Raw genomic sequence first — 12,279 nt, 5'->3', positions numbered from 1 at the left:
GTGTAGTTCAACTTCTAGATGTTTATTTTGATATCCACCTAACTTGGAAAATTGGTTTCCATAGAACTCTCACGTTTATATTATTTTGCAAAAGTCCATCTATGACTCAACAATAGCATTATGCATGTTGTGCTCCGTTGGAGTATTTAAATTACAAAAGTGAATCCTTAGAACAATATTTTCTGAACCTCGTTATTTTTCTTGTCATCGACTGTTTCGTGAAATGAGAATATGAGACTTTTATTTTTAACTATATATAGTTCGAATGTTAAAACTAAGCCAAATACGTATAAGTCAGTCCAAAATTTCGACATTTGTAAACAATTAAAAACTTGTTTTTTAGTCAGACAGTTTCACCGATAAAACCTTATATTCATTTACCTACTTCAAAAGAGTTGCACTGCAAATAAATTTAGATATCTGGTAAAAGGGCATCATGCTCATCATCATGATAATAGTTTATTACAATAAGTTTTGTTTTAGTCCATATTGGTATATGTATTTAATCTGTTTTGTTTAAATCTTTATAATATCCGACACTGGTCAACACAAGTCTAAATGAGAATAAATGGTTTTTGAATTTGAATTACTGAACAGATCAAAGGACAGATCCGGGCTAGGCAAATTTGCATCGCTAATTAATTGATGTTCGATTCTCATTATATGTTACACCTCTTCTATGAAATCAATATGCGTAGTCCCCCTTCTAGTCGCTAGGTGGCACCACAGCTTTAAATCAGAGCCAAAAAACTGTGGAATAACTTACCATGCACGGTATATTCGCCATCTATGGTCTTAACCTCATTCCTCTTTTTGTGCTTTGGTGGCACATGTTCATTTTCATTCGGTGTCGGTGTTTTCAGCTTTTTTCAGCGTCTTTGGAAGTTAAATGGAGAAGTACAAGCGAGATTTACGTTATTCCTTATCGGATGAAGAAAGAATCTACCTACGGCGAAAGATTAAATCTTTCCGTCCGCGATTACATAATCGCTAGTGGCGTGGTTCCCATCAACGAGATTTTCTCACAATTGGGAGACGATTACTTCATCGTCCGGCTTCCGATCGGAATCCCCAAAACTCGAAAGACCCCCCATCTTTCCCACTTATACGACAACAGTCGTATGTAAGTGTTTCACAATTGGAAGCAATCCTTTTGTGAGGGGGTCGGACATACATATGGTTTTATATTTTTTTGACATCGAAAAAATAGAGTTGTCTGGCTCGTCCGGCTATGGATGAGGCGCCTGGGATACTGGGACATAATGAACAATTTTTTATGGCTGTTGGAATGCACTTACACCAACGTAAGTATATTTTTTAGGCCCTTCAATTAATTCTGATGTCATTGTTGAGCCCCTTGAGAAGGATTTAGAGCAAAATGGCCTTTAAGCTCGATAGTCCCAACACAAAGTTTGACGTGTCATGACATTTTGGCAAGGCAGATTAATACCTTTTTGAAATCCGGTGTGTCCGAAGATTGTCTCAGTGACCTTTTGCGTTAATATCCTGTGCCGAACTCTCCTAAATTGAATGTGCAGATGAAATCTGCCATCAACAAAGGTGGAAAGAAAAGGGATGAGAGACTGGCTACAACAAGGGCTGCTTTGATGGTGGTTGCTAGGGCGCTCTCGACCTTGCTTTTGAAGTCGGTTAAGGATGAGTAGTACTTACTTCTCATCGAAACGTTAAGTAATGCAATATTTGTTTTAAGCAAAATACACCATTTAGGTTCAGTATATAGAAGTTCAGCCGCGTTAAGCCTTTCGCTGGTCTCAAATGAAATACAGCCTTGCATGAAGGAAGTGCTTGTTGATGCTTCGTTGCACTCTTGTTTATTTGGAGAAGATTTGGCTGATAGGCTCAAATCAATCAGATTAGCTGCAAATTAGTGGCCGAGTTGAAGTCAGGTGCATCCAGAACAAGGCTTTTATAGCATACGAATTTAAACTCGACCGTCCCACTTCGTTCCCGGAAGTTCCAAGGCTGAAGTGGGTGAAAGTCATTGTACCCTCAAAAGAGGAAATACAGGAAGGTTCGAGAGGAAAGGGGAGGAGTTGTGTCCCCAGGAAAAAATAGTAAGTACTTTTGTTGAAAGATTGCACGAGTTCCGGGACATTTGGAACTCTATAACTCAAGATGAACAGATCCTACCTTTGTTAGATGGATATAAAATTAAATTTGCGAGGCCAGTTATACAGGACAGAAGAAAAAGAATCAATTTGTAATGTGGTCAAACACCTGGTAGAGATAGGTGCAATTGCAGTTTGCGAATCTTGTAACAATCAATTTATTTCACAGGTCTTTACAGAATTAATGAAATCAGTGGTTTCTTATTTCCCTGCCAAGGCTTTTCCCTCAATAGTTTATTTAGATAACTTTACTATTTGGTGATAGTTAGCTATCCTTAAAAAATGTTCAACACACTGATTAGGTTGGGTTTTGTTATTAATTATGAGAAGAATGTTTTACGTCCTTGGAAATCCCGTAAATTTTTAGGTTTTGTTTTTTTTGAATCCCATCACTTGTTTTTATCTGATGAGTAAGTAAGTTTTGCAATTTGAACCATTGTAAAATAAGAGTCTTTGCCGAGCTTTGTGGTGTGCTAGTTTTCAGTTTGCCCAGCAGTTTCTTACAGTTGGGTATATACTAAGAATTTTTGAGAGAATCAAATATCTAGCCCTTCAAGACTCTGTCGATAATTATGATACTTGGATGATAATTCCTTGTATAAGGGATTTTATGTGGTGGCTAAAAAGTTTACAGAATCCTGAATGCCCTGTAAGGCAGCAATGTTACAAACTTGAGATTTTCTCACATGGTACTCCTTTGGGTTGGGGAATTGTATGCCAAGGGAATTGTGCCAGAGGACTTTGGAGTCCTAGGGAAGCTCAGCTTCATATTAATGCACTAGAATTAACTGCGGCCTCATTTGGTCTCTAATGCTTCGCCTCCTATTTGACTAACTGCGAGACACTTTTGAGGATTGATAACACAATTGCTATTTTGTATGTAAATAAAATATTGTATGTAAATAGAAATTTCGAGGCGCCTTGGGGTTGGTGTGAAGAAAGGAGGTTATGGGTTAAAGCATCTTAAATTCGATCTTCCGATAATTTTGAAGCGGATAAGGAATCCACGAATTTGAATTTTGATGGTGAATGGTACCTTTCGGACAATGCTTTTGCTAAAATAACAAGTAAATTGGGATTCCCATAAATCGAACTGTTTGCTTCTCCCTGGGCTGTATTATATTTCCTTACTATTCATTTTAGACAAGGCAAGTCCTATGGCTCATTGAGTTCTTTCAGAGCAGCACAGCCTTATTTTTGGTTCAGAATTATTTAACAATGCAAATCTAACTAGGTTTTTTAAGGTATTTATAATCTAAGGCCAAGTAAACCAAGATATGACAGGCCCTAGTTATGTCCCTGACTTTGTAAAAGGGTTACGTTCTAATGACTTGTCATTAAAGCAATTAACTGTCATTAAAACAATTAAATTAGTTTTCTTACTGAAGTTAACAATTGTACATAGAGTCCAAACGCTCTCTCTTATCGAATTGGTCAACAAAAATCATTTCCAGATGGATTAGAAATTAGAATAACGAATCAAATTAAGATTTCAGCTATAAATAAGACTCGACCTGTTTTTAATTTTGCATAAATATGAAGATGTAAATCTTTGTGTGGTTTCAAATATTCTGTTTTTTATTGAGAGGACCAGTGCTTTAAGAGGCAGTGAATCTCGTTTACTCATTACATTTAAAAAGTCTTGTAGGGCAGCAACTATACCCAACAAAAGCAGATGAATAAAGATAACTTTAGAAGATAGTGGCGTCTACACTTCTATTTTTACTGCTCACAACACTCGACATGCCTCAACATCGTCTGCGTTTTGTAAAGGTGTTTCAATTGATATGATTGGAAAAACGACAGATTGGTGAGAATGCTCTAAATGTTTTGCCCTTTTTTATAATAGATCTATTTGTACAGCAGGTGCAGGCTTTTTTGTTAATGCCACATTTGGGACATATAATTTTTCAGAAGGTTTGTTTTCTCGGACAGCCATTTATTTTGTATTTGTACTCGAGGCTTTCATAAACTTCATAAGGTTTGGATTTCCTTATATAGCCGAATAAAATCGTTTTATAACAAATTTGCTGAGTTGCCTTTGAAAGTCTCCGTATATTGATTTCATAGAAGAGGTGTAAAATATAATTCGATGATCAAACGAACTTACCTGGTAAGTGAAGTTCGATCGTAATTATATGTTACACCTCTTCGTAGAAATCACCCATTCCCGCCCAATGTTCTGTTCTGAACAGTACTAAAATGCCCTTTGGCAAATTTATTATAAACGGGCTTTAAAATAGAATGAGGTTAAGACCATAGATGGCGAATATACCGTGCATGGTAAGCTATTCCACAGTTTTTTGGCTCTGCTTTAAAGCTGTGGTGCCACCTAGCGACTAGAAGGGGGACTACGTATATTGATTTCTACGAAGAGGTGTAATTACGATCGAACTTCACTTACCAGGTAAGTTCGTTTGATCATCGAAATATTTTGGCAAACAATAAGTTATCTGACAAACGACAAAATGCATTTTAATTTCAAGATTCCAAACAAATGACCGGAGACTAAGATTTGGTTAATAGAAACACTATTCGATTCGCAACATTGCCGTTATGTTCCTGTACCTAGAAAGGGAAACAAAATAAAGTTAAGTTCTCCTAGCCTGTCCCCACAATATAGATGTCCCCTGGTTATTCCAACTTTAGGCATAGAAGGAACACTCCTATCCAAGAGAGGGAAACCATTCATACAGAATAGAAAAAAGGGATGGGGGTTTGGGTGATATGCGTCTGCGCGTAACAGTAAGTCCAAATAATAATAAGTTACCAAATAAAAGAAAAATCTCATTTTATGAACATTTTAAATACATAAGCACAGTATATTAAAGCAACAAAGTAAATGTTGACATCGGAAATAATATTTATAGTGAGTTAATTTTTTGGTTGACAGTTCTGACGTTACTATTTATATTTATTAACTACCCGTCCATAACATCTTATTATGATGCACAGGTAAGTTTGATAGTTATGCATAATAATTTCTTAACCCCAAAGTTTCTTTCTACCACATGGATGTTCTGTCTTTCTTTCTACGTGAGTAAATAGGTTTTTATACCCTAGGAGTATTAATTCTATAGGCAGGATGGTGGGGTTGACCGATACTACTTTAAATACGGAGAAATAGAGACGCGGCAACACTGCCAGGCGCGAAAGTAATATAGAGCAACCGCGGGCGGTGACGTCACCGTGTGACACCGCCCAAACCTTTCCAGGTGGTCGCCGTGCTGTGTGCTGCTTCGAACATCTCGGGATTGAATGGCGAGTAAACAACAACTTGTGGATCGGGATTTTTGGATCGACGCTGTTTAAAAATAGATACTTTCTACTCTGACAATTCGCCGCCGTCTGGTTCGATAACAATCGTCGCGTAATTTTCGGTACGCGTTTCACGTGTCCGTAGGGGCAACGGGCGACACCATAACCTCCAAAAATGCGCACCTCTGAATCAACTAACAGCGGTTTGTTTTTGACAGGGAACAAATTTTATTTTCTACCAAAAATAATTTCATAAACTTGAAGAAAGGGTTCTAAAAATAATTGAAAAAGCAGTGAGCAATTTGCATTAAAAGGCTTTTCAGCAATTTGAGAAATTTAGAATTCTCTGACTTTTTACAAGTTTTCCCAGACAACATTTCAAGTTAAGCCAATTTGGAAAAAAAAGTTCTGAGAATTTTTAAGCTCGTTAAGATGTTATAGACATAATCTATGTCTGATTACGGAAATTTGTAAAATTGAAAATTTGCGCTTCCTTTGACTTTTCCAGGTTTTCTAGGTAGTGGATAAAAAAATATGACCGTTTTAAACAATATCTGTAAAAAAATAATTTTTTATATTCTCTATGGATAGTTTATGGATTAAAGGAAAGAACGCAAATTTGTTTCTGTTCTTTTGTTCGCACTAGTGGTTGAAAAAGTGTAAAATATGCATTTGAAAAAGTTCAAAACCTTCAAATAGAAAGCGAGATAAGGAAAGTCCTATTATTTTAACCTAAAGGCTAAGTAGTTAATGGATTGACCTACAGATATTATGAAATATAGACTTATGTATTTAAAAAAATTCCCAACCTGTATATCAAAAATGAAGAATGGACCCAAAAATCACCTTTAATATTGTATATAAATATACTGTATATATTCCCCATTTCTATTTGCAAATTATTGACCCCCCCCCCCTTATCGTAAACTAGGATATCGGCTATTTTCGGCGATTTTGTTCGAACAAAAAACACGCGTAATCGAAATGATTCATCCGGCATTTTCGCGAAAATATTTTTCTCGAAAAAAAATTAAAATCGAATTTATTGATGCGTATTGTAAGCGCGCATCGGTTCCCGGAATGATAAATATTTTAATAAATCGGAAACTAAAAATAAAATTCGTAAAGTGTATAGCAGACGCTTTTTCGTTAAACTGTCAAGCGACGAAATGCTCTGCGAAATGGCAGGTTTCGATTGAAAAAAAAAATTAAAAATTTCCTTTCACTTAACCGTCCATTGACATTGAAATGACGAAAAATTCTACCGTAATGTTTCTCGTGGACAATTTTTTTCATTAAATTCTCAATCAAATGCAAACAAGAAAAACTGCCACGCAACAGCCAACAAAAAATCACATATGTCAAATTCACTTTGACATAAAATGAACGAAAAATTAGCTTTCGTTAAAGTTTCAGTGATATGTCAGCTTGATTTTGACGACGAAAAAGCTGGCCGTAATTATTAAATAGATACCATGAGGTTGGTTTTTTTCTTTAAATATAGATAAAATTGTCATGGAAATTTCAAGTTAATTTTGACAAAAAAAAGCGTATTTTATTCACCGGCGTTTTCTTCGTTAAAATTACAGACAACCAAATTCTCTATGAAATATCATCTTTACTTTCCTTAAATTGTAAAGCAACTTTCAGTTCAGTCTACTTTGACTACGGAAAAGCGTGTAATAATAATTAGTGTGATGTATGTATACTTACTTCATTTGTTTTACTATCGTGCTTTTTCCAGACTCGCCGGCACCTGAAAAAGAAAAACGGGTCTTAAAAAAAATTCTTACAAAGCAAGTAACATTCTTTTAACCAAAAAATTTTTTTTTATTCAATATTTAAAGACATTTTTGGACACTGATTATGACACACTGGAAGTTTTTTATCTAAAAACTTATATTACCGGCAAACGGGAAGCAGCCCAGAAACCCATCTCACTGGGATACTTCCTTGCCGGACATATTACTTCGCGAGTTCTGCCCCGCTATCAAAATGCTCGTCTTTTGTTAAAAAAAAAGGGAAAAAATTTGTTGAACTTTATGAGGAAATCGCAGCCTCGCTAGCCTTAATTTTCCAAAACGGAGGCCGGATGTGTGTGGTTAAAACGCGGGACGTATCACGTACGAGGCTGTTATTTTATTCGCTTTAATTGAAAAGAGTGCAACTCAATTCTATTTAAGCGAACCCACGCGATACGGCGAGGGATTCCGCGTCTACCGAAAATTTGGCAATTCCCGATTACTGCAAAATTCTCTGTAAAAGGCCCCCGTCATGTTTTTGGAACGAAATATTGGGTATGGTCTGTTCATAGATATAAGAAAGTGACAAATTGCTTCTGAATTGTGGTCCGTAATAGAAAATAATTTTATACCTACCTGTGTTTAGTATTCTTAGTTTCAGTTTATTAGTAATCATTCTTATTTCGTGTGTAATACAGCGTGTGTTGAATCGTGTGCGAATTATGCAAAATATGTTCCAGTCTAGTGTTCTCAGGACATGCTGCCGCCCAAACGTAGAAAACACTAATCTCTTGAGACTAAGGGAGTTATAAACAATGTTTATTTGACTCCCATTGCACGTGGTGCCAGTAAGCAAGCATCTTTAAAAGAAACGACCACATTGACGAAAATTCCAACATCAACTGTATGGAAAATTGTGAATAAGATGTAATACGGCGTAAAATTTACCAGTTATACGAGGAACAAAGCGTGCATACATTAGATATCTTAATTAGGAGGCTTGAAAAAGATGAAACCGGTGTTAAATGTGGCAGAACCACCTTATGGAAGTGTATTCAACACATGGGTTTTAGATTTAAAAAAATTGACAAAAGTTTTAATGGAATCTTTTAGAATTCGGAAATGGCGACCGGAATATCTAGAAAAAATTAAGATTTACTCAACTGATAAGTGTAAAACAAACGCGCCATCAAAAAGAGGTAAAAGAATAACTATTTGCATGCTGGCTCTAAAGATGGTTGGATTCCAAATGGCCTTTGTCTGCCACCACCACCACCGCTGATTTATTTGAAGGTTGGTTTAAAAACAAACTAGTTCCAAAGATTCCTCCTAATAGCGTCATTGTAATGGACAATGCAAGTTATCACAGTAGACAGTTGACTAAAACTCCTTCCTCATGTGACACAAAAGCAACAATCCAAAACTACATGTTTAACGACATTTATTTTCACGAAGATTATACCGAAAAGCAATTAATTGAGGTTCTACAAAGCTTGAACCTACAAAAAAATACGTCTGTGATAATTATGCAAAAAGTCTAGGGCATACAGTTTTAAGGTTTCCACCTTACCACTGTATATTTAATCCCATTGACCATGTTTGGCCCCAACGGAAATCTGCCATTCGTCGTAACAATGTTTTTCCTCGTGTTAACTCCAATGTCCTCAAACTTATAGAAACCGAAGTTTTTAACATCCTTCCACAAAGTTGGCAAATTCTGTTGAACATAAATAATATAAAACAAATAATTATTAGAACAGGCGATAATAGTGATAGTGATACTGATATATTATGTGAATATTTTTAAGTAATTTAAGTAGGTAATAAAAATAATTTGTAATTTTATTTTAGATTTAAACATAAATACATACATAAATAAATAAGTATTGTTTAGTATCTTTCCTAACAAAACCCCAAATAATTATTTCATTCTTACAGCTTGCCCGGGTCTTTCCTTAATTCGTATCAGTTAGTCACTTTCTTATATCTACGCACAGACTATAAAAACTTTTTACCTGCAATACTAACGAACGGCATTTCAACTTCGAAAAATCAAGAAATAATATTGCGCCATACCGACAATACGTTGACCTAAATAACTACTCAAAATATATGATGAACTCTGCAAGCCGACGGGAACGTGGACCCTTTAAAAGGGAAAATTTTTCCAGCAGGGGGTGTTTTCTAATTAAATTATTTGGGATTTTATCACCTAAACCGTTTCCTATGCTAGCTAAGTCAAAATGGATCTTGGGATCAGCCAATTTTTGAAGCGACTGTTCATCTCAAACCAGATGGGGATATTTAGCGGGGGCAATTATTGGATCTAAAAAGTGAAAGAATGTTACAATATTTTCTAGGTATTATAGACCCGATCGCAAAGAAAACATTATATAAAAATTACCATCATCATCACCGGATTAAATTAAAAGGCTAGGTCGTATTTTAGAGCCTACTGTCATTTGATATTTTTATGGGTTCTTTAGTCTACCTCTGCAATAATAAAAAAGACATTTATGTAGCAGTATAACAAAGAGGTTTCTTAACCGGTGGAATCCAGCTCACTATTATTCTATTTATTAACATGTTTGGCATCAACTGAAATCTGCCATTAGTCGTAACAATGTTTTTCCCCGTGTTAACTCTAATGTCCTCAAGCTTATAGAAACCGAAGTTTTTAACATCCCTCCACAAAGTTGGGCAAATTCTGTTAAACATATAGAAAAAGCAGAACAATCGTATATCCATATTGCAAATAATATAGAACAAATAATAATAACAACAGGCGATGAGCGCGATAGTGATACTGATATATTATGTGAATAATTTTAAGTAAGTTAAGTTGGTAATAAAAATAATTTGCAATTTTATTTTAGATTTAAACATAAATACATACATAAATAAATAAATATTGTTTAGTATCTTTCCTAACAAAACCCCAAATAATTTAATTGTAAGCAAAGTACGGACCTGTTCGGCCATATTTCATTCTTACAGCTTGCCCGGTTCTTTCCTTAATTCGTATCAGTTAGTCATTTTCTTATATCTATGAATAGACTTTAAAATATATTTCCTGGATTACTGCTACTACTTTATCAACTGCTATTTGCTAAGCTAAGCTTTGAGGTACATAATGTTAATTTGACATTGGCGTTTTAAACAAGTTTATTTTTATGGTACTTGAATGCTTGACTTGATGGTGTATTTATTTTACGAGTATTATAGTATGCATTTAACGTGACCATCTAGGTTTGAAAAAACCTCTATGTGTCATACCATTTGATACAATTCCATTTAGCTGAAATTGATTACTTAAACTTAGAGAGTAACCAATTCTAACGAATACAATAACAATACAGTACAATAACAAAAAAAATCTAAATGTCGATCTAAAAAAGAAATAGTATATTATTATTATATATGTTTATCTTTTGCATTTCGTATTTACATTTATCTAATGGTAGTAAACCAAAAGCACAGAGCAAAAAAATGAACACTGGAAAATAATTTGGGCCAGTCCTAAATTTCATATATCAAATGTCTAATATTATGATACATACATCCATACAATTGTAGACATAGTAGAAAAACGATCTTTCAAACAATGCTTTGTGATGTGGAGGAGGAGAAATAAGACTTCTACATCGAAGATTCAAAGTGTGAATATCAGTTCGGTATTTTATTTTTTTAAGGAGATATGGAGGGCGGGAATTAAAAATTATGTTACGGAAAAAAATGTCTACATGAAACTGTCGACGTTTTTTCGTTGTTTGATAGTTTGATAGTTTATACGATATGCGATCACGTCGCCTGACACCGTAGATTAATTATAACCACGCCATTTACACTTACGTTACTTTACATCGCAAGAGATTTACTGTAGAAAAAAAAGCAATGTATTGAATTCTTTTTTGTATTTTAATTGTAAATTCTTATTAGATGGACATCCAGTACCGCAGTTTTGGATGAAATTTTATTAATTTCGTCACGATTATCTAAAAAGTTAGGAATTTTGTTACGTTTGTTCACAATTTTTAAAAGATGGCTATATTAGTTTCGTTTGTCATCTGTATGTAATCCCATTATATTCTACTTTAGTTATCGTGAATTTTTTAATAGTTTTTTTTTTAAATTTAATCATCAGCTTTATGATATCTGTCAACCATATGATGGTTCGATTTTGATTTTTTTATTGTTGGATAGGTCTCTGAAGAATGCACTAAAACCTTGTTTTGCTTATTGCTTCAACATAAAATCATGGCCAACTGGGATTATTTAACAAACGAGGGAGAAGAGAGAAGTAATATTAGGGATTTTTTTAAAAATAAATTGGCAACGAATTCTTATCCAGAAGTAATTAGAACCCAACTATAATCATATCGTTTGAGTCCCACTTAAGGCTGTACATAGTTGTAAAATCTTTAATAACGGTTTGATTTTGATAATCTTTTTGCACTAAAACCTTATGTTTTCTATTACCACCTGAAGTCATGGCTAACTGGGACTAATTTTTGATGTCAAATATCGACAAGGGCTATTAGGGATTTCTTTCAGGATAAAGTGTCAGGACTAGATAAAACCTAACTATACGAATTTCCATGAAGTTCGAATTTAGAGAGATCGAAATATCGCGGACGCCTCGCTTAGCATTGCTCCTGTAGAATGTGTGTTTATTACTTAATTTTGATAATTCTTTTTTGTTGGATAGATTCCACTGAAAGACACTAACAATGTTCTTAAAATAAAATATGATTAGAGAGGATTACATATGAACTAAACAGACTTTACAATGCTGTATTTTTTTAATTAAAAAGGATGTTTAATTATCGCCTATTAATGAAAACAACAGAAATATCAAAATTGATTGAGGTCTGCATACTTTTTCCTTCGTAAAACCAAGTTCGCCATGGAAAAACGAACATTCGACAGTCAAATTCACTCTCCAATTTATATTTTAATTTCGTTTACATCTTTCGAATACTTAGATTTATTAATGCTGTTTTAAGATGATATTAAAAAATAAACGTCTCTTAAAAAGTTTTTTCAGTCATTATTTTTAAAATTTTTATAATTAAAATTTGTAAAATCGATACAAAATAATAGTTATTTATAATGTTTACAGTATTTATTTTTTTTTACAATAAAAATTT

The 12,279-nt window shown here is 34.2% G+C and overlaps 1 protein-coding gene across 5 annotated transcripts in view; it reads right to left on the bottom strand.

Moving 5' to 3' along the window:
• Window positions 1-12,279, bottom strand: part of LOC132696185 (guanine nucleotide-binding protein G(o) subunit alpha) — a 64,385-nt gene that overhangs the window by 9,455 nt on the left and 42,651 nt on the right. For all 5 annotated transcript variants that reach the window (XM_060660879.1, XM_060660896.1, XM_060660905.1 and 2 more), the window contains one exon: window positions 7,101-7,143. In XM_060660879.1, coding sequence (XP_060516862.1) covers window positions 7,101-7,143 — 43 coding nt within the window. The remainder of the gene's footprint in view (window positions 1-7,100; window positions 7,144-12,279) is intronic.

This window comes from Cylas formicarius, unplaced genomic scaffold (assembly GCF_029955315.1).
Source record: "Cylas formicarius isolate icCylForm1 unplaced genomic scaffold, icCylForm1.1 PGA_scaffold_10__41_contigs__length_53128322, whole genome shotgun sequence".
NCBI lineage: Eukaryota > Metazoa > Arthropoda > Insecta > Coleoptera > Brentidae > Cylas > Cylas formicarius.
This window is presented reverse-complemented; position numbering and strand designations above follow the sequence as displayed.